This window comes from Anas acuta, chromosome 2, assembly GCF_963932015.1.
Source record: "Anas acuta chromosome 2, bAnaAcu1.1, whole genome shotgun sequence".
In the NCBI taxonomy this organism is placed as follows: domain Eukaryota; kingdom Metazoa; phylum Chordata; class Aves; order Anseriformes; family Anatidae; genus Anas; species Anas acuta.
Window position 1 is genome coordinate 7,307,190 of NC_088980.1, and position 27,283 is coordinate 7,334,472.

Sequence of the window (27,283 nt, forward strand, 5' to 3'; positions counted from 1 at the left end):
ACAGGCAAGGACAAAATTATTAGTAATACAAGTTGGTAACTTGTATTATTTTTTAATGCATTAACCATGAACAACAAAAAAACACACTAGGTTTCTGTCCTTACCTTCATCTCTGCCAGGCAACTGCTCAGAAACAGATCCAGAAGAATCTTTCCTGGAGAGAGATCTTTTAGTCTTCCCCTGCCCTGTACGACTTCTTTGACGTACCATAAATCCACCAATACCTAACAAGAAAGAAAAATTCAGTACATCAATTAAAACTGTGTTTCACAGCAAGAATGAGAGCCAAGATTGTCCTGCAGGTAAATGAGACAACTGTATCTGCAGAGGTCTAAGAAGAAATCTGATATACTTGATGAATTTTCATTTCTTAATTTTGATGCCTCAGTGGGTATGTATGTAATTATCAAAATGGATCAGAATTTTAGGACCTCAATACATCCACAAGAAGATTAAATCACCAAACCTGGCAACTTTCAGATGCTGTTTTTTTCCTCCCTTGGCAAGCTGATGAATTGCTAAAATTAATCAATCTACTAAATGAAACCTATTAAAGAACATTAAAGGGTCATAAGAAACTACAAATTGCTCTGGAGAGCCCACCACTCCAAACGACGGTACTAAAGATGGATGTATCACAAAATAAAAAGATAATTAACCAACATTATACAGTCTGAAACTCCAGAATCCTTCACCAAAGATTGACTGCAGTGTTCCTGGTCCCTTACAGTTGGTGTATAGGTATGTAAATGCATCAGACTCAGGTTTGTTTCATTTTTCAGGGAAATTGTTGGCTGCAGAAAACTAACAGATGGCTGCACAACTCATGATCCAAAATCACTCTGAGCAAATGAAGCTCTCTCCTCTTGAGGACCCGTCAGTGGAAATAAATGGCTTATTGAAGTGTATTACTTGTAGAGAAACAGGAAATCTCTGTTAAGTGCTGGGGGTTTGTACCACGTTCTCATCGTGGAAGGCAAAAGACCCATGGGTATGACCTGCTGAGCGCTGGGTTGGGGCTCTTCCTCAGCGTTTTGGGAAATGACACGGGGAGGGAAAATGGTGGTAGAGATTTGTTTAGCTACTGGTAGAGAAGCAAGAGAAATTGGACCATGTTGTAGCTCCCGCTTCCTTTCTCTGTTCTCCTCCCCTGCTATCTTCATAATCAGAGGATATGGCCCATTACAAGGAGAAGGATGGGCGTGACTGGCAAAAACAGTATTTGTAACAGCAAAGACTACAATCGGCTTATTATCCACAGCAGTGGGAGGCTGCGTAAGGAAAAACAAAACCAACATGTAACACAGACACTGAGGCATACTGAGGGGTGTGATGTAGGGGCTCTTTGAAAAGCCAGACTAAACTCTGCTTCATCTAAGCAGAGTTTATTATCTGGGGTTCAGTATGAGCCCTAATAAAGCAGAGCCACTTCCTCCTGAGTCACTCGGGTATCTAGCTGCTTCTGCCTGGAGACAGCTCAAGTGTTTCTGCATCCAGGACACCCAGTTATTCTGCAGACAGGATAATAAAGAATCGACACCACTGATAAAGTAAAATAAAATAATTCATCCCGTAACTGCATTCATTAAAATTCATCTGCAAATGTTTAGTAAATTACTGCTATCAACTAGCTCAGAAATTAAGTAAAATACTGGCAGAAAGTTCTCTAAAGCTCAGATATTGCCAGATGTATGTAAATACATGCACACACACACAAACTGTACTCCCATCAGGTATATAGCATACATTTTCCTATTAAGTTAAAAATCATTAAGAAGGTATAGATTAGAACTACAAACTGGTAATTGGCAATGCTTTACTGCAAGCATATGGCTGTGCAGCAACCTTTGGAAAAGTATGTTGGTAAGAGAACTAAAAAAATATTTTAACCATAACAGGAAACAATGCTAAAATCAACAGATAGCTTAGAACAATTCATAATTCTATTATTTTTCTATATATTTTTAGTAATACAGAAAAAAGCCTTAAAACAAGTGACACAATAATATAACGTATTCATCCTACCAGGTCTGTATGGTTTTCGCTTTCTTTTCTTAATCCCATCAGCTCCCTCTGCCACTTTGGTATCATCATCCGCAGCCTCCCGTTCTGGGCTGGAATCCGATTTTCCATCACAGTCCATAAGATCACCCTCTGCAGACAAAAATGCAGTGGTAAGTTCAACTGGAAAAGAGAAGGCAGACATTTTTTCAAGATGTCTACAGCTGAATGATTTCTTCGAAATGGATTGAAAATAACAGATTTTTCAGGCAGGTGATAGAAAGCTACGCCCTTTAGACACTTTTGAGAAACCCACCCTAACTGTACCCAATGATCCCGTATGTAGGCTGATTTCCTGTGAGGTTATGGCTACACAAAACCAGAGTATAAACACTATCGTTGCTATATGTGGATCCTGACATTGTTTTCCCCATAGAAAATCCTTTCAGAATCCTGTGCAGCATGTCCTAAGTCCCTGAGCAATTTCTAACAATACATAGAGGAATATGAATACCATCTACCATGCAAGATATGCTCTGTTTACCTTCCCCTAAATTCTGCTTGGGAAGAGTTTGTTTTTGTTGAGAAGACAGACTGAAAAAATGCAGCCTACACTTGGAAGGTAATATGTAATGACTCTTAGTTTGGAGGGTTCTTGACTTGAAGCTGTGTGACTGACTGAAAGCAGATTTGTTTATTCAGAGGAGTTTGATTTATATAGCAGAAAATTCAGCCCAAGGAATTAGTCAGCCTTGAAGATGAAGACCACAATTCTGAGTTTATATTCTGTGGGAACATGGGGTAGAAACCAGATGTAAAGTACAATGGCATTAAGAAGTCTTCGGTGTTGAAGAGAGACCGAGTTAATTCTGTTCCTGATAGCCCCAAAGAGTCAATACAATAATGACCTTACATCTTCATTTTACTGTAAAGCTTTTGAAACATCTAGACTAAACATACTCTAGTCCCTGGAAAGAGACCAGAATTCAGATTCTCTCTCTGCCTTGTACTTTTGTTAGGAGGAGAAATACTGTTTATGAAACATGCCCTGTAGCCTGTTTGGTTCTACCGCAGACAGAACTGAACTTTCAAAGCACTTCAGCTGCAGTTCAACTACAACAACTCTGGCTCTTTTCAGGGCTTGGTCACTGACCTGACTTTTCACAGAATGGTTTGGGTTGGAAGGGACCTTATAGATTATCTCATTCCAAACCCTGCCATGGGCAGGGCCCCCTCCCAGCAGCCCAGGCTGCCCCCAGCCCCATCCAGCCTGGCCTTGGGCACTGCCAGGGATGGGGCAGCCACAGCTCCTCTGCGCAGCCTGGGCCAGGCCTCACCACCCTCATAGGAAAGAGTTTCTTCCATGTATCTAATCTAACCCTACCCTCTTTTAGTTTAAAGCCATTCCCCTTTGTCCCATCACTACACTCTGTTTCAAAGTCTCCCTTCCCCAGCTTCCTTATTAACCTCCTGAAAGGCCGCTGCAAGGTCTTTCTGGGGACATCTCCTTGCTCCAGGGTGAACAACCCCAACTCCCTCAGCCTGTCTTTGTAGAAAAGCTGCTCCAGCCTCTGATCATCTTTGTGGCCCTCCTTTGGAGTTGCTCCACCAGGTCCCTGTCCTTCTTATGTTGGGGGCCCCAGACCTGGATGCAGCACTCCAAGTGGGGTCTCACAAGATATGATGAAGAGGGAGAATGCCCTCCCTCAGCCTGCTGGCCACATTTGTTTTGATGCAGCCAAAGATACGATTGCCTTTCTGAGCTGCAAGTGCACTCTGTCAGCTCACGTCCCATTTTTCATCCACCAGTACCAAGCCCTTCTCCACAGGGCTGTTCTCCATCCATCCATCCACCTCCCAGTCTGTGCTCATGTCTGGGATTGCCCTGACCTAGGTGCAGCACCTTGCACTTGGCCTTGTTGAACTTCACGTGGTTCACGTGGGCCCACTTCTCCAGCCTGGCCAGACCCCCCTGGCTGTCATCCCTTCCTTCTATCACATCAACTGCACCACTCCCCTTGGTGCCATCCACATCATTCGTGTTTACCTGGCATTACTACACCATGTCGCACCGATCAAAGCAGTGCCACAGCCATATTCAGCCTGATGCCCCCACAAAAACTTCAGCCATCCAAAGAACTGGCACCAATCCACCCTACAGAGCACACGTAGTTCTGTCTGGAGCTTCCAGGAAACCCAGACCATTTACCACGTGTGTGCTGTGCAGTTAGAGGCACACATGTGAGCGTGCTCTAACTCTTGATGCATAAGACAAACATCTGTGGAACATGCAAATGTGTTTTTCTTTGGTATGTTCCAGAAATAAATAAATGAATAAATAAAAGATGATCAGAACTAAATTAGAGTCTGTGGCAGCTTTGGTTCTCCCATTCATACTCTCACACTACGTTTATGTATCTTGCTATAAAACTGAAGAGGGATACCTATAAAAGCCACTAAGTAGATAACAAAGTTAGACTACATTATATAGAATACATGCACACAACTGTAAAAGTAAAGATGATTAACCACTGAAAAAGAGCAGGGGAAGTGGTTAATGCTCTATCTTGATGCCTTCGAACCAAAACTGAAAGCATTTTTGCTTTCAACAACCCACTCGGTGGACTATATGAAGGCATAAGATGAAATTTAAGAGTCAGCGTAATGCTGGAGTAGTCTACCAAACCCTGCGAATTCCAAAGAAAACAAAAGAAAACAAACTACTTAACTGTTTTAAAGGTTATAAACAAATACAGAGAACCTATTATAAAAAAATACACTTCTAGTCAACAGCAGAGGGTTAAGAACACGCTAATCAAACAACAGCAACAATTCTTATATCAACAAGTTAACATGGAAACTGTGCTGATGGGTAAACTACCCAGTTATCTCAAGTACACTCTCTGTATCTAAAAAAAGCTTCTCCTGACATTTAATCTGATTAACAACAAGGCAATGTTGCATCAACAGAGCGCACTTTAGATTGTGGTGAGGTGGGGTGCCTGTGTTCCACTTGTAACAGACACCTGCATGACTAATGTAATGACTTTCACACCTGCCGTTTCACTAAGCCTCTCCTCAGGCCACGGATTAACACCTCTCCTACCAACATTTTTATCAAGATGTACAGCCAGGCCATGGCAAAGAGGGCAGGAGGGCGGTGCTGCACCACGCCAGTGCCTGAGAGTGGGGATTTTAGGTACAAAGAAGCTGGCTGCTCCTACCTATGTGCTTCTTTTCGCTGCCTTATCTTTCACCTTCAGTCTCTTGTGGTCTGGCTGTTGTGCTCACTGAGCTCACTGAGCCCTCAGATGGGACTGAGGACTGCTGGCCCCTAGGACACACGCATCATTGCTCCATGTCCAGACACATGGTGGAAGGAGCTCTCTCAGGAGCTTCTACAATTTACTGAAATCTCATCGCTCTACAGTGTGAGGTGGTTGGTAGGCACATGTTAGCCCAGACCCCTTCATCACTCGCCAACCTCAGATGCTGTACTAACACTCCTCTTTCCTCTACACTAAATTCTGGGTTCCCTATCCTGGACACACCATTTGGCAGGGCTCTGCACACAGTGTGATTGACTTGAACTACAGCAACACCCCAGAATTCACTTCCAAACCTACATTCTGTCTTTAGGTCTACTTCAGAAACAAGGACAGACAAAAAGTTCAGTTCATCTGTGCACATACAAGGAAATATTTTTCCCCTCAGACTCTCAGCTCAGCCCACCTCATTTCTTTCAGAGAAAATGGAATACTCTAAGCGAACTTTTTTTATTCCTCTTCCTCCTTGATTTCAAATACAAGCTCTACAGTAATCTAGACACCGCTTTGCTGAGCCAACATTACCACTTCTAAATGGTGCTTGCATTGTTGATTCCTCAAAATACACTTGCACCCACTGGGTGCAGAGCATTTCCCCAAATAATCTAAGGGATAGATAAAAAGGCAATTCGTATTTCCAGTGTTGTGAGCCTTAGCAAAGTGCTTCACATGGTATGGATGACACAAACAGAACAGTGATAAAAAAATCCCTGAAATGGGCAACAATGAGCCGTGACTCTATTGTCCAAGCAGTTCCCACAGTGCACTCTGTACAGGACACACAAATGTCAGTATACCAAATGTTCCTCTCGATGTACACAATGTAAACATGGAGTGTAACACTCAAGATACAAGACATGCCAAAAGTAGGTCGCTACCTCTACTGTCATCCATCTCGCCATCTCTTGAGTGTTCTGACTGGGCATCCGGGGGTGTCTGAAGCACAGCCACACTGTTCTGATTTATAATCTTCAGTTTAAGCTTTGGTTTCGTCCGTTTTCTTCTAGGTACTGTGACAGTGAGGCTCTGTAACTGAGACATGCCGGATTCTGTCAAGCAGACTCCATCCTGCGTGTATGTCTTCGGTGGGTCTATAAAAGTTAAATGAATCATAACAGCAATATAAAACTCTTTAATTTTCAAGTCTTAGATCTTCAGGAATAGCACTTTTAAGAGTTAATAATTCACACGTATGGAACTGATTCATGAGCGAGGAAATCAGTATAAATAAAACAGAGATCTGATATTGTCTTACACGTTACAGTTAGAGCTTTATGATTTAGAGCCTGATGTCAAATCCAGTAACAATCCATTACGTTGCTACAAAACAACTTACATCCAAAATTTGTTAGACAGATCTATTTGATTATGGAAACTGGTGCCTTGCAGGGTATTTCTGTATCCCTAACACTCAAAAAACCCATGCAAGTCTTAGCTTGGGTCCCTGTTGCTCATTAGCCAAAGCCCTCAGCATTGCAGTTTCATGTTACTACTGAGCTTTAGCCTCCCAGAACTCTTGGTCCATCAGGCGAGTTATTAGCCCTGGTTTATAGGCAGACAAAAACCAAGTTGTATCGAGTGAGCTGCTCAATATCAATTCATAAACTGTGGGTAGGACCCAAGCTTCCCAAGACCTGCAAGACTGCTACGCCCTCCAGCTGTTACATGCCAACTGAGTCTAGTGATCAACTCTTCCCCCCAGTTCTTAATTGACAACGCAGAAAGGCACTGCCTGATGACTGTCTCCGTCATCTGCAGTGCCACCTGCAAGTGGAAGCTGGGGAACTTTCAGGGAATTGGCAAATAGCGAAGAGGCTGCAATGCTGCTTCTGCTCTTTGAGGCCAATTAAATAATGACTGGATAACACGGTTTCTGAAAACATATGAACATCGTAACATTTGTTCTCTTTAACCAAAAATATTTTCTGATGTAACATGTCACATCCCAAAACACAGCTGGTTCTGAATGTAGCTCTTCAGAGACGATTGTTCTCTTGTACTGAATTAGAAGAGTGTTCATTTTAAAAATTTCATCTATTTTTTCGTACTGAAGCTTGGAGGGCAAAATCTTCTCTCAGAACAACTGTGCAGTATAAAGCAGAACAAAATTCTGATGTGACGGAAGCTATCCTAACATGAGGAAAGATCTTAGAGACTATCATTACAACAAATGACCTGGGTGTAGGCTTGTCATGATTGTCAATTCCTTGCACAAAATACACAAATTCAGAGAAGTTATGTCCTCCTACAGTTTGAGCCTGTAAACATTTGTGTATGTGTTTGACTCAGCCACATGGTTATTTATCACTGCTAATATTAAGGCAAGCAACTAAGTCTGCAGAATCAAAGCATAATTTAAGCTTATTATTATTATTATTATAATAGTGCAGGTATGGCAGGCAAAAAAGAAGAGAAAGAAAAAAAATGAAAAGCATGCTGTGATAACGAAGGATGGTTAATGTTGTGTGTTATAAAAACAAAAAGGAAGTTTTGCCTCATGTAAAAGTATACCCTTAAAATATGCTAAATGATCAACGATTAAGCATTTACATTCTTTACCTAGTTCTTTTGATTTTGAAATAATCTGAGCTCCAACTGATGAATCACAACAGTCCAAAGAAGGCACTGAAAAATATAAGGAGAATAATTTCAACTTTTAAAAATGGTGACTTGATTTAAACTGAAACTACCAAGTAATTTTCCTTCAAACAGTTCTGTTAAACTCCCTAATTAATACTGTTGGCAACACCTACTAGCACCTTTAAAATAAAGTGCTTTTCCGCGTCACAGAGATGTGACTACAAAACAAGCCTGGTATCAGCTGAAGTTCTCCAATTCCCTAGAGCCAAGAATGGCACTGGAAATGCTCTGAACTTGATGGTAAATGATCTCCTTCTACTGCTCCACAGGCATGCACTGGATCTACTGGATTTTAAGGAAACCTCTCCACTAGTCATCATGTCCAGGCTTTGCTAAGCTAAGTGTAAGTAACAGGAGGACTCTGAACCAGGGACTGTCTCAGGAGTGGATCTCCCGCCAGCTTCACACACAAGGTTCCAGCTGTGCCTGTGCTGTCAGAGGTCTGATAGAACAGAAATGAGACAGAAAGGAAGGCCAACAGCAAATCTGAGAACAGCTCAGATGTAACTTGTTGATGTTAGAAAGGGTAATCCTTATTCCAGGTAAGGATATTGACAAATGGAACAGCAGAAACTCGGTTTGAAAATTGCCTTGTGTGCTTCAGGGAAGCACCGCAGTAGTTTGAGTGAACAAATGATGATCAAAATGTCTTCCAGTGCTAGCACGCTACTGCTGCAGGTAGAAATGTTCTTCTGCCTTAATCACAGTAATCCTGTTTCACTAACCTGTGGCATGTAGACTGATTGTTTATATTAGTAGTGACTTTGTAGAGATTATATAGACAGAAGGTACAAGAAAAATTAGCTGTTTAGTCGGTGTCTCACAAACGCTGAGAACTAAAACCAAAAAAACTGTTAGTTTGGCATGGTTAGCATTACCACACAGTCAAGGCTCATTCTTTTTTTTTTTTTTTTTCCTAGAAACCTTAGCCAGGCTCAGTCTAAGACTCTGACAAACATCCGGTGTTTTTAATTTGCATCTACTACACAAGCCCAGACCACTGAGGCACAGCACGTGTGGAAGGCTCTTGTTTCTCAGCCCAACTGCATGTGCTCCAACCTCACCCACAGAGGCAAGACTAGGAAAAGACCAAGAGCTTCCACATAACACTTATGCTGTGCTAAATGCAAAACAAGGGTGTATTAGCTAGAAGATCTGAAATCTAGAGAAAGCTTTCTAAGCATACATAAAAAATAAGGAAAGTGAAAGTCTTGTCTTCAGAAATTATAGTCCTCTGAAAGTTTTTAAGGTCTAACTGAAGTATATGACATAACCTAGAGAAAACAAACATTCTGTGCGATTGGTACGTGTAAGGAGCCGATCAGCACTACTGAAAAATGGATACACACACATGGATGGAGAAAACAAGGAAGAAAAAAAATGAAAATGAAATTTTGAAGGAGACACTGGGCTGGAGGAAAACAAAAAAATATGGGATAAGCTGCAGGATGGAAGATGCTCAAAGGCCCTGAACTGAAACAACAGAACAACAGCAGACTTGAAGAAATACTCCACGGGGAATGAGACCTCATCTGATTCCTTCGTTGGTTATAATTTACAAGGTATCTAAGTCAGAGCTAACAACTACTGGGCTGGAATCTAAGGTAAACAGAAAATTCAGAGAGCTGTGAATGGGGATTTGATGCCCTTACTCTAAAGTCATACAACAAGGACTCCACATCAGACTGAGAACACTTTGAGCTTTGGAGACTGAACAGACTTGAAACAGGCAAACAAATAAGCTGATAGCAGCAAACGCAAGGCCTTCAGAGACCAACTCACAGAAGTTGCACAACGTTTGAAGATGGTATTGAACTGATTTCCAGAAAAGGAGCTAATTAGAGTGCGGGTTAAAGATTAAATCAATAAAACAGATAACGGAGAAACAGAATTCCAAGCCGGAGAAAACTATAAAGGGGAAAAATAATCGGTAAAAAACAGAACAAAGAAGGGACAGGGCTCTCTGAGGCACTTAGCTAAGTTCAACCAAAATGATATGCTTATTTTCAAAAGGATTTAAACATGCCGAATGATGTGCAGTGTTTTGTGGCTTCAGTTAAAAAAAAGTGTAGCACGGAATACAGTATGATGAGAAAGATCACAGTTTCAAAAAGAAAGGTGGCTGCGATTCAGAAAGCTGTAATAGAAATTAACAGCTCTAGGAAGAAACAGAATTGGCTAAGGGACAGTGCAAAATGTCTGATAGAAAGACAACACCGCAGTACTGTCAGCTTGCCTGCTTGCCTGTAAGCGTGCATAACTGCAGGGATTTTTTTTTGCAAATACTGGCACTTGAAGGAATGTAACAGCTGAAATAATAAACACGACAATTAAAAACTCAGAAGTTAAAATTTTAGCTTCTAATTACTTTGTGTATCTGTGAAGTACACACAGTAAGTTTTAGAATGAAGATGATCTTAATTCAGTTTCACGAAGACTGTGCAACAGAGGATCCCAGCCCTAAGATGTGGATCATCGACAGTACTCAGCATCTCCAAATTAGTAAGTGACACGAAGCCCTCACTGCTGCTGTGGGCAGGCTTATCTGAGCCACAGGAAGAATACTCACACACCAGCAGCTACCAAAAACTACCACCAGACCGGCTGTAACTAGCTGTTACATGTGTTTGCAGCTCCTGTCTCTTCAGCTGTTCCCACTGAAGAAAAGCAGACAGAGCTGCTCCCTTTCCCTCCTGCAGAGAAAAACAAACAAACAAAAGCCAGCACCGAGGAGGAAGCTGGAATTTGTGGATGGAGAGAGTGGGGGATTAAGCAAGGAAAGGATGCAAGTTACAGTTTGGGCATACACAGACGAGCTAAGTGATGATGCACAAAGGCAAATGGCAGAAGGCAGAAATTATGGGGAGATGGTTGAGATTTGCTTGTCTGGAGAATCTATGGCTGTGGGTGCGATGCACATCTCTCTCCTGAATGTGCAAGAGTTACAGCACAGAGGCAAAAGTTGCTGCTACCTACAGCAGTTGCCAGTACTCAGTCACGACAACATTCAAACTAAATTAGAAAACCTTTTCTACAACAGAAAACCAATTCTGCTACATGCTGGAGGACATATTTACCTCCAAGGGTACTGGAGGTGCTGGCCCAAGTGCTCGCCAAGCCACTTTCAGTAATTTACCAGCAGTCCTGGCTGAGCAGGGAGATCCCAGCTGAGTGGAAGTTAGAGAACATGACTCCAACTTACAGGAAGGGCAGGAAGGAAAATCCAGGGAACTGCACGTTTGTCATCACCAGGAAAGGTTATGGAGCCTTAGTGAATGGAGTTCAGTCTTGAGCCCGATCACGATTCAACAAAGGTAAGTTTTGGGTGCTGCACTTGGGTCCTAAACAACCTGATGCAGCAGTATGGGCTTGGGCAAGAGTGCATGGAAAGGTGCCCAGCAGAAAAGGACCTGCGGGTGTTGGTCAACAGCTGGCTGAACATGAGCCAGCATGTACCCAGGTGGCCAAGAAGGCCAACAGCATCCTGGCCTGCACCAGAAATAGTGGGCCAGCAGGACTGGGGAAGGGATTGTCCCACTGTATGCAGCACTGGTGAGACTGCACCTGAACTGAGTTCAGATTTGGGCTTTTCACTACAAAAGGATATCGAGTTGCTTGAGCATGTGAAGGGATTAGAAAACAATTAGAATTGATTAGAAAACAATTAGAAAACAGCTGAGGGAACTGGGGTTGTTTAGTCTGGAGAAAAGGAGGCTGAGGGGAGACCTCATCACTCTCTGCAACTACTTGAGTGGAAGCTGCAGCAAGGAAGGTGTCGGTCTTTTTTTTCAGGTGACGAGTGATAAGACATGAAGAAACAGTCTCAAGTTGTGCCAGGGTAGGTTTAGATTGGACATTAGGAAGAATTTATTCTTGGAGAAGATCATCAAGCATTGGAATGGGCCACCAAGGGACGTGGTGGAGTCCCCATCCCTGGAGGTACTGAAGAGATGTGTGGACACAGCACTCAGACACGTGGTCTAGCGATGGAACTCAGCAGGTCGGCTTGATGGCTGGACCTGATGATCTTGAAGGCCTTTTCTAACCTAGATGATTCTATGATCCTATCCTGTAACTTAAGACCACATTAAAAGCAACGTGAAGAAACACTGATTAGAGATGAGTATTTCACAGCAGTCTAGAAATGGAGGTTTATGGCATACTGCTCTGAAACAAGTTTTACCACGTGCTGGCTATGGATATTAATGTAAGTTAAAGACGAAAAATAAATAAATTGTGTTTTATTTCTGTTTCACAAAGAAGATGATTTTAAGATTATCAGATATGCAGCTGATGTTCTTAAGATTAGACAGGGAAGAGCTCTTCAAGTTCCTGTTTTCTGAAGAGAGAAAAATGGAAACTCTTTCTCAATGCTTATATTTTAGAAGGTATTTACTTTCTACCAATAGGACACCTACTTCATCCATAATGTACTGGCAAGTTATGAGGTTGAGGGGCCCTTGCTTATTCTGCAGATAAAGTAGTTAAACTTGTAATGATGTTTGCAACACATCAATATCCTCTGTGGTACTTCAGATGGAAAGAGAAGGAGCCATTCCAATAAGAAAACCACTTTATAGTATACAAAGTATTTATACTATATTATACTACATACTAGGTGTATTTATACTATTTATACTAATATTTGTTTCTCTAAGGTCAACAAATGCTTACTGCTCTCACCTAGAAACAAAAAAATTAGAATTTTCAAAAGAGTTGTATACAAATTAACAAAACACTGGAACATTTCATATAAAAGAACATGCAAGTATTTCCACGAACATGCACCAAATGACATTCAGACATGCAGTTGTGCAAATGTACACATGTTAAAGACTTCATAGAAATGCTGAGTCAAAACCAAAAAGAATAATCAGAGAAATGTGTCTCAAAACCAAAAAGAATAATCAGAGAAATGTGTCTCATAAAAGTGGGAAAAAAACCTGCAAAGAAGGGTGGGCAACTTTCTAACAGATGTTGCGGGACTGGCTCCTATTCTCAGAAGACAAACTTATACAACACAACTCCACACTGGTGTGCAAAAAGGACTAACTCGGGGGCCAGTTTATGACTGGAGGTGAAACATCTCTTACACCACTTTCTAAAGTTATTCCATCTCATATACTGGGGTCTTTATTGTCTTCTAAAAGGCAGCTCTGCCAGCTCATAAGAGATAGGAAGGGGCAGTATTTCTTACCCAGACCTTTGTGTTTTAAGTGCCCAAAGCTTATTTCCAAAAGAAACAAAAACCTGTGTTGTATCTACGAGTTCCTTGTTTTTCCCACTTACAATCCCTTTTTTGCTTTGAATTTGCAAAAGCAGATTACAAAGATGAAGTGACTTGTAGAAATACACAAGCATAAGTCATTCTCACTTGTAACAATGACAGAAGTGGGATACTTAGAAGTGTCCCACTACCATGTGTATATAGTTGATCAATTTATACAAGCAAGTACACAAACTTCCAAGGCTACACAAGTAAGTTACAATTACTGTCACAGTGTTATGAGGACATGAGGCATAAAGGGACATCAGATGCTCCATTGAACTTTTCTTGGCAGACCTCTCAAACACAAGCCTCACAGTACAGCCAACTCTTGATCAGGAAAGCCAATCTTCCTGAAATCCTCCTGGTGTGTATTTTTTGAAACATTTGCTTAGTCCTTGTTCCTTCCTCCTCCACATTCTCACACTCTGATGATACCCCAATAAAGGGTTAATGTGAACATTTTAACATACTATTATTCTAAAAAAAATATATGTAGAGGTGTCAGTGCTCTGTTGAAGCAGCAGACTGAAGCAGAAACTCCTGTGAGCTGACATGCAGAGAAAACAGACCCAGGATACTATTCTTGCAGCAAGACCATAAATCATCTAATAGGCCAATCTAATTGCTGACAGGCCACTCACTATAAAATTAACCACTACCATCCCACAGAACCAGATGGTGTAGCTGTGCTCAAAGAGAAAAACTGCAGTAAACCTCAGCTTCTGAAGTACCAATGCTGTGGAATTGCATACTACTGACTAAAAAAGAAGTTGGTATATTCACTGACAACATGTGCAGAGAAGAACAAAACTCATTAGAAAGAATATGCATTTTAACTAACATACATAAAAAAAAAAGGAGACTCCCAAGCATGAACATATGGAGATTTTTTTCGAAGACCAGAGCTAGGGAAGGAACTGGTCTTAAATACTGGGAGAGCTTATAGAGTGGTGTTAACAAAACATGGGAAAGGAGGGGAAAGATGCTTGTACGGACTGTTGTTGTGTTGTTACCGCTGCTACAGAGGGCCTCAAAGTCCTGATATACAGAACATTTTTTGCTTGTAATTGATTTTAATATTCTTCCACAATTCAGATGTTTAGAGAACTGGGCTTTCTTTATTCCGCTCAACAAAGCGAGATGTGTTTTACCCTTTCAACATCAAACACCCAAATTTACCCAAATTATCTTCAATAAATCTGTCTAGAATTCCCCCCGCTAGGTTGTCTTTTGCTGCAGGGATGTCCTGACAACCAATCACTAGGGGGTGAGAAAGAGCTGAGGACACTTCCAGAAGGCCTTTAAAACAAAAACAAAAAATCTTGCTTCTACAACAAGCCAACTCTACACCACAGACAAGAACCATAACCCATTCCCAAACCTATTTATTGCAGTGTGCAGTCCTGCCATTGGTTTCAGTTGTCTTCTTACCGTTTGTTGGTGGTATGTATGGCCTACAAATGGTACAGTCAAAACCCATATCAGCTATGTTTTCCACTTCCTCCTCTGTGTTTAAGTTCTGACAGATTGCATGCATCCATCTAGAAATTAAGTGGGGGAAAAAATACAATTTAAAGGAAATATGTGGTGTTTTAGGAGACCCAAGTATCAGTATATGGTCCAAGTAAATGTGAAATACTTGTTAAGTTAAATTCTTTTAGGGAGAAACAAGGAATCAGGTTCTCCATATAGAGCAATCCTCTATGGTGGTGTGTGTTAAAATACTGGATATACAGTATCACATTACCTATTTCCCTTCATAGGAAGGAAAACTGTAAAATAATGTCCCTGAAGCAAATATGTCTTAGTATTATAATTTCTCCCTGTATTTGCAGTCATCTTAACTACTCAGTTGACACAAGGTAATCTAGATGTAGTCTCACAACGACAGTTGTGTGAGGTAATTTTATTTTCTTTTTACAGAGGTGGAAAATGAGGCACAAAATAATTAAGTTGCCCAGAGTCATACAGTTATTAAGTCTGTGGTACAACTAGTTACGAACCAATATGAGACTTCTGAGATGCATTCCAGTGTTCTTTACCACAAGACCATTCCCTTCATCTTTATGCTTTTACATTATGAGAAAAAAATTAAAATAAGCCTTAACCAGGAGAAAAAATGTCAAACAGTAGAAATCCTTACCGATCACATTGTCTACACTGAATTATAAGCTCTTCATCCCTGTAAGTGCGATAGCAGATGGGGCAGGTAGACAAACTTGCACAGGGAGCACACTGCGTGTAATTATTTTGCCATTCGCATCTTAAACCCGGCGAAGTTGCTCCACAGTGTCTGCACCAAACACACCTGCAGAACAGACAAAATGATCTATTACTTTTAGTCCTAAACACAATCGTTTTGTGGCTTTAAAACCCTCCTAACTCAGAGCTGCATGAATAATTTAAGTTTTACATCACTAAGCAATGGGGAGGAGGGAACGACACAATAACATCTTATTTCAGGTCAAAATATTTTACTTGGTTGAAAATTTATTATTTAGATTTTGAACATTACCAGTACTTTTGATACTTTTTAAAGCAGTTCCTATATAAGAAGTCATTTCAATCTGCAGAACAGGTGGAAGGGTGTTTTTAACAGCTTAACAGGTCAAAAGAGTTCCTGCTTTCAGTTGGCATTCACTTTGAGATAAAAAGACTTGGCCATGCGAGAGGTCTATTTTGTTTGTACTTCACCCAAGTAACACGAATGGTTTTCAAAGGGTTTTTATCTTGAGAGCAATTCGGTGAAGTGCCCATTAATTTTTCCAACTGTTTCAATGAACATAGATTAGGATTTTTTGTCTCAAAGTTTCAAAAGAAAAATATTGTCCACCTCTACTTACCTGAGTTTTGGCACTAAGAAACTGTATTAAGAGGAGGTGACTGTTTCCATATTAAACCGCAAACTGAATGAAACAATTCTAAAGTATTTTGTTTGCTTTGTTTAAAACCTAACTTCAATAAAACTAAAACTTTATTACAGTGAAATTGACATACAAGTAAGAAAAAAGAACAAAAAAGGCCAGTATTCCCGACACCCAAGCCAAACACACCATTTGCACTTCCAGCCTCCTTTTGGAACGGTCTGCAGGGGCGGATCTAAGCAGTAAGTGTGGTAGCTGATGTCGCAGTCATCACAGAGCAGCAGCCTTCCTGGATCTGTAGCTTTCCCACAGGCTTCACACACCGTACACTCCAAACACCTCCAGCCTTTACTAAGCACCACTTTAGTAATCTGCAAATGCCAAGGTGAAAATTATTTGAACATTGCTCTCTGAAGTGTGGTCACTGTAAAAATGAAGGCCTGTCTAGTGCAGCACGAAATGCTCTTCTCTACATCACAAGTAGCCATTTATCAATTAAACTTGGTGAAAATTCACTAAATGGGAATGGATCAAAGAGACAGAACTCTATGTTGGTGCTGATACTGTTCTGGAATACAATTTCAGGTAAACTAGTATGTCAGAGAATACATACTGATAATGGTCTACATGTAGGATAGTTTATTCCTTATAGGAGTGGCTGGGTCCCACAAGGAAGAAAGAGAACATACTGCTGTTTTTTTCAGGTATGTAGTAAAGCCAGTATTCACATCACCAAGAATCCTGTATCTTTCCTAAATTATTTGTGATAGCCAGTGCTAGGGTTTCAATCATCCAAAGCTAATAATTTATTGTTTATTAAATAACATGAGTGGTATATAAATGCAAACCAAAGTATAGTTGTACGAAGAATGCATATGATGTTTTGTAAAGTGAATTTAAAATAAAACGTTTAAAATACTCTGAAATGTTTCAAGAAATCACTTCTACACAGATGCACTTATATAATAGTGTTTAGTTTACATATTGCAGTAAGCAGCTTATTATGCCTTTCCTAAATCAACTCATATCATTCGTATTTAATTTTCACAAATTCTCCTAGATCAATGAAAGTAAAATATATTAATTATCCACTCCAACTGCTGTCAATTCTGACAGCCAACAGACAAACTGAATCGACTAAACCTTATGCCTGTAGTAAATGAAGATGCATTATAATTTTTTGTTTTTAATTTTGCTTGTATTTAGGTTTTAAGCTTATATCTCCAACTGTTATTTTAACCAACTGCTGGATAATCAGTGCTATTTATGGTTGTGAAATTACAGAAAGGTTAATTTCTCTTGAGGCGATGCATACTATAAAATGACATTTAATTAAAGTCTTTCACAAGTCGCGTACAAATAATGGTCACATTAGCTGAAGAATATCTAACAAGTTAATGACTCCCCTAATTACCACAAAACCAAAGGCAGCATAGTGCTATTAAGGCACAATATGAAAGCAGTGTAATCAAGCCATCTCTTATGTACAAAGCACTCACCTTAATACTGACACAGTATGGATGGTAACACTGACCGCATTGAGAGCAGGCGAGCAACCTGCCCTCAGCACCTTGGCCAAAACTCCCACAAACTACGCACATATCCTGAAATTACAGAAACATGCAGATTTTTAACACATGCCAGACAGTAAATTCTGAAAACATGTAACTGTAAAATCCAGCTAGCTTGCTCTAGGATGCAACTCTTAGCAATGACATTCATTTACGTTTTTAAATTAAAAGCAAGGAAACAAACAAAATGAAAACCTGAGTAACTATTAGCCTAACCTGATGGAGAGTGAACTTGTCGCTGCTAGAGAAGAGGACAACTGTATTATGCATTGAGTTTTCTTCCTCATCTTTGTTAGATGAGATATCCATAGTTGTGACCTATACCAAAAAAAAACACAACATAGTTAGCAAACGCATCATATTTTCTAAGCCATGAAAGAAGACGAAATCTATCCTTTAAATATGTTAGTTTTTTAATACTACTGGAGAATGTGAGCTTAAGAGGATACACCAGAAGTCTGTGCATTTGTTTCTTTACATGGTACAAACTTCCACACAAAGCTATCTTAATGAGAAATTGTTGTACTAATTAACAATGCTTTCCACACGAATACAAGTATCACCACCCTCAGTTTTACAGACACGTTCTCTTCCTCTCTTTTGTTCACCTTTACTTGTTACCCCATTTACTTTAAAATGGAAATTGAAGGAAAGAGGCAGTCTAAGAAAAAAATCACTAAGCAGAATTTGTCGTATTGTGACCAAGCCTGCCCTTTTTCCTGTCTTTAAACACTGAAGTTCTTCTTACTGAAAAGTTAATTGCAGTGACATGCTTTGAGTATGAACTCAGAAAGCATTCACAGAAATGTAACTTGTCCTGTATTGCCTAAAATGTGGTTTAGCTAAGGTTCCAGCTGTGTTAGAGAAATGACCAAGAGTTCAGAAGTTGCAAGAGTCAGGATGCACTCCACAAGGTCTTTATTAGGCTTATATGGATTTGCCCATAAAAATTTGCACTGAACAGAGAACTTGAATCTGTTGTTTTGTTCTCAGTCTGTAAGTCCTCACTATAGCCTATCAATCTCTTGATTAAGGGCATCATTACTCTCAAAGAAGACAGGAAGACCTACTGATTTTGGGAGAGTCATGATAAAAAGATCAGTGAATGCTTTAACCGTGTTCGGACTTTCATGTAAATCTTGCTTTCCACAGTTTCCCACCCGTGAATTTCCATTAACAGGCCTAGGCATTTACTCTCTGAAGCAGCAGTGGCCATGAAAGCTTGGAAGAGAAGAGCACACATTTCTATGAAAAAAATAAAATAATGCATGCTAGAGAAGCGTAACTTTGTTTTACCAGCTGTTCTTGCTTTATAAATGTGGATTATTTTAAATACAGCTTAAGTCTTATTTAGCTAGTTTTGTTTAAGTAATACTTTAAATGCTTTACAAATCCAAACATCACTAGAGACAAATGTAAATACTGTTACAACAGCTACAGGAACCCTTCGGATAGACTTGCTGAAAATCAGCATTTACTGAGAAACAGCTAAAAAGGGAGTATGAGTATACTGTTACCGTGCCTTAATTACTGTATTGCTGAGAGCTCTGCAGCTGGAACTAATTAACCAAAAAACACCCGAACCACCTCTTGAGATGTTCAGGGAGAGCTTTTCCCTTGCATGTGTTTCCACAGGTTGCACGAAGTTCTCAGAGCTGCCTCCACAAATGCAAGAGCAGAATGTGAAGGACAGGATCACTGAAGTTTTGATGTGTGCCTAACACCAGTCGTGAGCCAACTGGGCTTAACCTGTATCCTCCTGCTACCCCATTCCCAAGGTGTGTGAAGAAGCTTTCAAGTTCATTTAGTTGTCCACTGGTCATGATCCTGTAAGACTGAGTTTGTGCAAAAGGGCTGAAAATATTCCTATTTCAACCCCTTATCTGGCAAAAGGCAGATATTTGTATTTCATCTTTGCATTGCTACCTTCACTTACATTATTACAAGTCAGCCGCATTGCTGCCCTAGAAATCTGAAGCAGAAAAGTTGCCATTTACTTTACATGTCATAGGAACAAATTTCTACAGGGAACTGTGGACAGTGATGGCCATTTTGTATTTATACCACTTAACCTCACTGAATATTCTCTGTTCAGTTACAATTTTTAAGATTTTGTTCTAGAAAACGTGGCTTCTTTTGAAGTACAAAGATCAAAATAATCATGTGAATGCCTGAATGTTGTATAAGCTCAAGTAGACAGTATGTAAGAACACAAAAAAGCAGTTCTAAAGAGTCAGAGGAATTACTTAACGAAGACATAAAAATGAGCAAGTCCATTTCTCAACATGAAGAGAAAGCCTGTCAAAATCTACAGGGCTGCTTGACAATCAAACTGTAACAAGAATGTTCAAAGATGGCAAATCCACAGCAGAAAAAAAAATATTATTTTTTTTTGCAATCCACATTTCCCACAATTTTTATACCAAAATCTCTCCTCTTCCAAGGAGCAGAACTGGATTGCAGATCACAAAGATTTTAAAAGGACTCCAAGTATGAAATAGCTTAACTATCAACTGCAGTGAGCAACCACTTGCTGCAAATCACTCAGTGCTATAGGAATGGGAGATGACAAATGTAACTGGCGTTTTCTCAAAATTCTTGGGGGGGGGAAGCCAGGTACCATCAAACAGGACATCTAACATCTGATCGTAACAGAGAACTTGCAGCCACATCGATATATATATATATATATATATATATAACATTTTGTTAAAGAGTCAAGGAAGCCTTAGGTATGTTAAATCATGATCTACTGGGTTTCTCTCAAGGCGTCAGCAAGCCCAGACACAGGGAAATATGACTGATATAATTTACTTCACTGCCAAATTGTTTTGGCAAAGTCACTCACCAGAGCTCCTTCTTTTTTTTTTTTTTTTAAAAAAAAAAAGGCAGCTAAACTTTTTTTTTTAGAGGGAACAAATTAGAGTAAGTGTCCTTGCACTAGAAGCCTGATAGGGATGGCTGCCAACAGGCCCTGGTGTTCGACACACACAGTCTGGAAGATTGATCAAGGAGCAAGGTGACAAAGCTTGCCAACAATATTAAGATATTCAAGGTAATAAAAAATGAAAGACAATTGTGAAGAGCTACATAAGAACTTAATAAAGCTGAGTTCTGGTTTATAAAATGTCAGACCAAAGTCAACATGGATAAAGTTTAAAAAAGGAAGACAACAAATAACAAGGAAGGTCAAAAGTCTGAATCAGCTTTCATACAACAGAAAATACTGGGATTCGCCAAGCTACCAAAAAATGAGTGTAAGGCAAAGGAGGAGGAATGACAGAAATCTATAAAACCTGAGTGGCAGGAGGTTAATAAAAAAAAACAAACAAACAGCTCTCAATGGTCTCTCCTCTAAGGACACTCAGGAGGAGAAACAAATTGAAAGAGGTATTCCTGTATCCAACAGGCTCACGAGCTGTAGAACCAAAAAAGGTTAGTTAACCATCAAAAGTTATTAGAAGCACACAGGCAAATTTATGAACGAGAACGTCAACAGAGGGTGTCCAAGACAAAGACACCACCTCCTGTTCAGCAAGTTCCTGAGCCACAAACTGCTGAAGTATCTCGTTCTCTACGGCTCTTCTGTTCCTGTTCTCTTCCCTCAGCCATCAGGTTTGGTCCCCTGGGTAGCCCCACCTCTGGGCTGATCTGCTAAAACTGCTGTTAGTTGTATGCACATGTTTTGTTCTCCCCTTTTCTGTTGCTCCAATGAATGCTGCATTTACTTGGCACGTTTTCCACTTGAGGAAGTGGAAGGAGTACGCCAAGTTTCCCAGCAGTTGTCCCTTTAAGTGGCAAGAGCAGCATAAAATTGCCTCAGGTCCACTTTGCTTCAGTTCTCTAGTTCATAATCACACGTAATAACAACCAGGTTTTATGGAATACCTCTACTTTTTAGTGTTATTTGGTTAACACAACATTTTAATGACGAATTACAGCTGGATTAGGTTATGTTACATTAACAGACTACAATATGAGTTAAAAATAAATGTTCTTACCCCTGGAATGACTACAGTCCCAACTCCATTTTTCAGTTTCGATCTACCTCTGCCACCTCGTCCCGAAAGACCTGCACCACGAGGCCTCCGCTTCCCCGGGAATCCTGATCCACGGCCCTATTCAATATAAGATAACGATTTAAATGCAATCTGAAATCCTTTTGTTATAAGGGATTCAAACTTGTTCAATGTATCTAGGGAAAAATACAAGTAAAAAAAACAAAACCTATGGTTTCAAGCATACAAGGGCACACTACACCACAGTCACCCAGTTACTGCATAAGTCATTGTGAATTACCTCGAACTCCTATAACTACTTATATGAATTAATATGATCACCTTTATCATCAGTGAGAATACAGCCAAACCCAGAAATATTTATTTTCTGTTTGGGATTAACTGGAAATATGGCAATACTATCTTTTCCACATTGCAAAGTACCCAAAGTAAATACCCTCTATTGTATGATTCACTTTTTTTTAAACAGCCATCTCAATCAGATGAGTTCTGTTTGTGGTCTGGACCCTTGATTAATTGCAATCATAGATACTTTTCTTATGCTAATAATGATCAAGCAAACACTGCAGTTTGTTAGGGCTCAATCCTGTTCCCAAAGTGAAGTAGGAGCTGGCTCCATTGAACTCTCTTAATTCAGCAGATACAGAGAGAGCTTTTTATATTAATTATATCAATCATACTCAGATCAATACGCCCCATAACAGTATACTTCTCTTAGAAAATACACACTTATTTGAGACACCACCTTTTCCCTCTTTCCTTATTTTATATGCAGAGACATACAGCTGTGGTGCTTCTGTGCTCTTGGAGCATTCACAAAGTACGTTCAATTACAACTTACTGCAGAAAAGCAAATATATATATATATATATTTAATAATAATAATAGTTACCTGATATTGCTCCTGTGACTCAGTTTGATTTTTTTTTAATTATTATTTCAAAATGAACTGAATACAAACTGTAAGAGGAACTCCCTCCTCACTTCCAGAGAGAAAATGAACACCCTGACAATGTCCCTGAGTTCTGGCCATATGATGCACCTTCACAGAGCTTGTATTTCAGAGCTCTGCTCTCTGTAAATGCTGATAATTACAGTATACATCCAAGAGAGCACCTCTACTGCTACCAAATAAGCAAGATTATTAATTGATTTCAAATATGTGAATAATCTCTGCTCCTAAAATAGCCCAAATCCATCCACAGAGTATCCAGAATGTGCATGTACCTAAAAATTTGCTGAAGACTACTTTTAATGCCAAGACAAAGCATTTACTCAATGAAATGATGTTGATTGAGCAACAAAGCTCCTTGGGACAGTGTCACCAGCATACACGAACAGTTTCTGCTGACAGAGTTGGGAGCTCTGTGGATGGAAAGCAACATTATGGGCTCAGTGCTACCAACAGGATTTTTCAAATATGCCATCTCTCGATTTAAAGACGATATACAAGCTTATGGTCAAAAATCAAGGGGGAATTCAGGTATCTCAATGTTAATTTTTAATCAACATCCATCTGTTTCAACTGATTTACTCTTATAAAATGAGGCGATGTAATGCAACACTACTTTAGGAAGCGAGAGGAAGGACACCACTGATGGCTCAAGAATTTATATGTAGTACAGGTGAAGGGATAATGTTGTCCTCACATATATATGGAGTTAATACATATGCACAGACAGGACATACAAGCATCAATTCTTATTAAAATGGATACTCTTCGGACATGTTTCTTATGCTGTATCGTTCAGATTACATATCAGTAGTGTTATTTTCACGGAGCTAGTAGGAATAAGCACGTACGTGTACCAATGTTAATGCTGAACAGTAAGCTGGAAATTAATGCTTGAAGCAGCAAAAGCTAAGCTAATGTCAAATTAAAATAAAAATAGCATGAGTGTTAAAGTGAGATGGAAATAACTTATTTGGAACCTACAGCTATTTGTTAGTGTTTCATCATTTAAATTTTTGGTCATTAAAAAACCTAAATTCCATTTAGTTTCTGCAGGTATTTTAAATGGTAACCAGCACTGTGCATGCAGGCTTTGGTCCATCCAAATAGGCAGGAACGGTGTTCTTTATTCCCCCATAAGCTAAAAACGCTGTCACTTTGAATCCACTCTCTGCAAGGCTTCTCCACAGCAACCAATTCAAGCCCCACCTCAGAGCTCTGCTCCTTTCAGCGCCTGCCTTACCTTCCTGCCAGTCTTAAGGACATTTTCTTTCTCACCTAACTTATTTTGACAGCTATGTAAAGCCAACCACAAAAAATGAAGTAGTAAGCACACACAAAAACGGCATTACAAACTAGTCTTTGCCATGTGAAATCAGGGCAATGCCATCTTATCGCACACTCTGGAAAGCAGATTTTTTTTTCTTTACCCTAAAAGCTCCAGAGTTTTAATGATTTTTAAATGTCTTAAGCAGTACTAGAACGGAAGATTAATTCAATTGTGATATACAGAATGTCATCAGCAGTCTCTGCAGCAGAAAGATAGCAATGGATACATGAAAATAAATTCAAATTATTTACCACTTTGATGCTCCAAATGGCACTGCCAGGAAGCTGTCTGGATTTAAAAATGTCCCGACCTTCTGAAATGTCTGGGGACCAGGAAGGTGGGCTGACTGTATTATTGGTACTCCAAGCCCCCTAGGACACGGTGGGTGAGAAAATAGATGTATAAAACTTGGCAACATAAAAAAAAAAAAAAAAAGAAAAGAAAAAAGCAAGCAACAAAAAAATCTGAAAAGCAAAGCACATGCAGGCATAGGCATTTCTGTGTTAACGAGTAAATTAGTTCACACTGAGTGAGAGGGAGGCGGGAGATTTTTAGGCTGTCATTGAAACTTACACTGGAACAAATATAGCAAACTTCAAAGCGCTGGTTAAGTACAACAACATGAGTTTTATAAACAAAACATTAATACAAATATAAAGCAATCCATCATAACAACAACAAGTTACATCCCCAAATTGTATGGCATCAAACTGAGGAGGCAGGGCTTTAAGGGTCCCCTTTTGCACTTCAAATCCCATTTTCAGAGAACAGATGTCCTTAGCCGACTTTTGAGCCTGAACAACTGTGAAGTTGCGATGACTAGTCTGAGAGGCGCATGAGAAACAAGGAATATAAACAAGCCATAGAAGAAAAATAATAAAAAAGTAACCACAGTAATTAAAACATCTCTCTCCTGCATGTTTGCCACAAATAAACCATTCCTAAATCCCACTACTAAGGTTGTATCACCCTGATGTTTTCATGTTACAGTGTTATCAAACAATAATGTTGTTATAAACATGTAATAATACACATCTATACAGTGCACCTACAAACTCTTCCCAAGCTCCTGATGATATTATTATCCCTACTGATGTAGTTCCCACCATGGTGACATGTCCTGGACCTCTTCACAAGAAATATGGCCAAGAAGAAAGTGCTAAGATGTACACAAGAAGATACTACAATTCCTCATACAAATTAAAACCCAACACTAAATAAATTGAACCCTAAATAAAGGCTGCAGGAGTGAGCCATCACTGACAATAAATACCTCCATTCCAAACTTGCAACTGAGTGTAATGGAAGGATAATACATTTTCCTAATTTTATGTTTGTGAGAAGAAGAAATAAATAATACTAAGATGAGAAGTAAAGCAGATGAGAAGCTGTACAGGTTTACCAGTTCACGAATGCCATTCATCAGTAGGACAGCGTGCATGATATGGAAAAACCTCGTGACCACTCGTAGTCCCAACTATTCACGCATAATGACTACTCACGTGTTCAAGTACAAACACTTTTATACCTCCTGCGAGCCTCTTGCACGGCTCGGGGCTCCAACTGGCACAACAGATCCCAAAGAAGTATCTGTCAGTGACCTAAAAGCTTAATTCTGTGTAAAAGTTGCATTTTAAAAATGCCAGCCCTGGCCACGTGGTACAACCCACAGCGCGGGCATGCTGGTTTTCAGACTAAATCTACTTTCTAGGGTTTTGGCTGTGTCTGCATGGGAAATACGGCACCTAGGAGAAATAAAAACTTCCCAACTTTGCCCACGCAAGGGGGAAATCAGACATGCATGCTACAAACCGCTTCGTGGCCAGAGGACTACCTGCATGTTTCCAGCTACCCATCCTTATCCTGACCAACACCACAGCTCGACCAGCCGTGCCAGCAACTGCTGCCCTGCACCTGCCTTAACATGAGTAGGCTCCAAAAGCTTAAACTGCAAAATTTTGCTGTTCCAGGTGTTTGTAGGCAGGCAGGCAGCACGCAGACAGCTCTGCAGATCAAAGGGCTCGGTATCCTCTACCAGGGGACCAGAGGTGAGCAACTGGAGGCAGAAACCTTTCGTGCCGAAGCACACTCAGTGCAATGCCGTAATGCTCCTGGCACAGCTGCACCAAGTTGGAAACAGGGATGAAGAGAGAAAAAAAGCTTCCTCACAAAGAGACCTGAGACACCCATCCTACCACAGCCTTGGTGCAGCTCCTCTGCTCAATCCCTGCCTGTTCAGCTGTGCCAAACCCTCCGGGCACCTTTCGGGTGCTTGCAGAAGGCAACTTAGGGCACAGCAAGGTCGGTGGCAAGCTGGTGGCACCCTACGCCTGCTGCTGCTGGCTACAGGAACCTTGAGGTGAGTACAGGAGGGGTTTACGCTGCAGATGTCCAAGGTTAGGTGAGCGAATCGAATCCCACTCCTCCAGTCTGTAGCAGCTTCCACCAGACAGATCTTGTAGGAGTGAAGTCTGCTTCTGTTCTGCCAGGAGTCCTGTCGCTTGTTCATCAGCTCTCCTTCTGTCAAAATCTCGTGGGTTTAACTCTAACTATGAAATTTAACTATGAAATTTACCTTTGCTATGTTAGCCTTGCTTTTAAAATCAAGGAATTTTTGATTCTAGTAAGATAAAGTTAGAAATTTATGGAAAGTAAGTTACAATTCCCTTATTCCTAAAATAGATTGCGTAGTAATTGCTCTTGTAATATGGGAACTCAAAGAAAACCTGCACAGCAAGCAGCACAAAAAAGCCTGTGCATCACCAAGTCTTTCCGTCAGCTCACAAGAGAGGGGATATGCTAGCAAAGGGTCAAAATCCGTGAACTCAGACATGCTGAAAACACTTAACTAAAACTACCTGCTCCCACTCGGGATGTACAGCATTATTTTCCCTTCTAAGAAGATACACTCCTCTAATGATTAGGTAGAGTGAAAAGATTAAGAAGCAAATGGAATATTCAGTCTGAACAGGAAATAATTCAGTCTTTCAAAACACAGCGAATTGTGCATGATGCACGAACCGCATTGTTCGGACGTAAATTGGAAATTTAATCCAAGTTTTGTGTATCAGGAACATTTGAATTCTTGGTCAGATAAACTTAATTAAAACCACGCACTTCCAAAATACTTGGAACAAATGAATTACATCAAAGAGATGCATTAATTATATTTTGGCTTTTAATTAATGCCTATTGCCACTCAGCACTGAAGGAAGTTCTATTCAGGGCAATAATGAGGTACTTTGACAGAAAAGGGAACTTCTCATTCTCCATCGTGTTTCTGAGTCCTAAACACTGACCAACAACACAGC

General features: G+C 40.1%; 1 protein-coding gene across 12 annotated transcripts in view; it reads right to left on the reverse strand.

Annotated features, from left to right (window-relative positions):
- Positions 1–27,283, reverse strand: part of KMT2C (lysine methyltransferase 2C) — a 195,691-nt gene that overhangs the window by 51,475 nt on the left and 116,933 nt on the right. For 10 of the 12 annotated variants that reach the window (XM_068673400.1, XM_068673402.1, XM_068673404.1 and 7 more), the window contains 11 exons: positions 24,224–24,343; positions 21,673–21,789; positions 17,888–17,989; positions 17,600–17,704; positions 16,290–16,471; positions 15,380–15,544; positions 14,668–14,777; positions 7,887–7,952; positions 6,206–6,418; positions 2,026–2,154; positions 105–224 (listed from right to left, as the gene is read on the reverse strand). In XM_068673400.1, the coding sequence (XP_068529501.1) occupies positions 105–224; positions 2,026–2,154; positions 6,206–6,418; positions 7,887–7,952; positions 14,668–14,777; positions 15,380–15,544; positions 16,290–16,471; positions 17,600–17,704; positions 17,888–17,989; positions 21,673–21,789; positions 24,224–24,343 (1,429 nt within the window). The remainder of the gene's footprint in view (positions 1–104; positions 225–2,025; positions 2,155–6,205; positions 6,419–7,886; positions 7,953–14,667; positions 14,778–15,379; positions 15,545–16,289; positions 16,472–17,599; positions 17,705–17,887; positions 17,990–21,672; positions 21,790–24,223; positions 24,344–27,283) is intronic. The other 2 variants (XM_068673406.1, XM_068673403.1) reach the window with 2 other exon arrangements.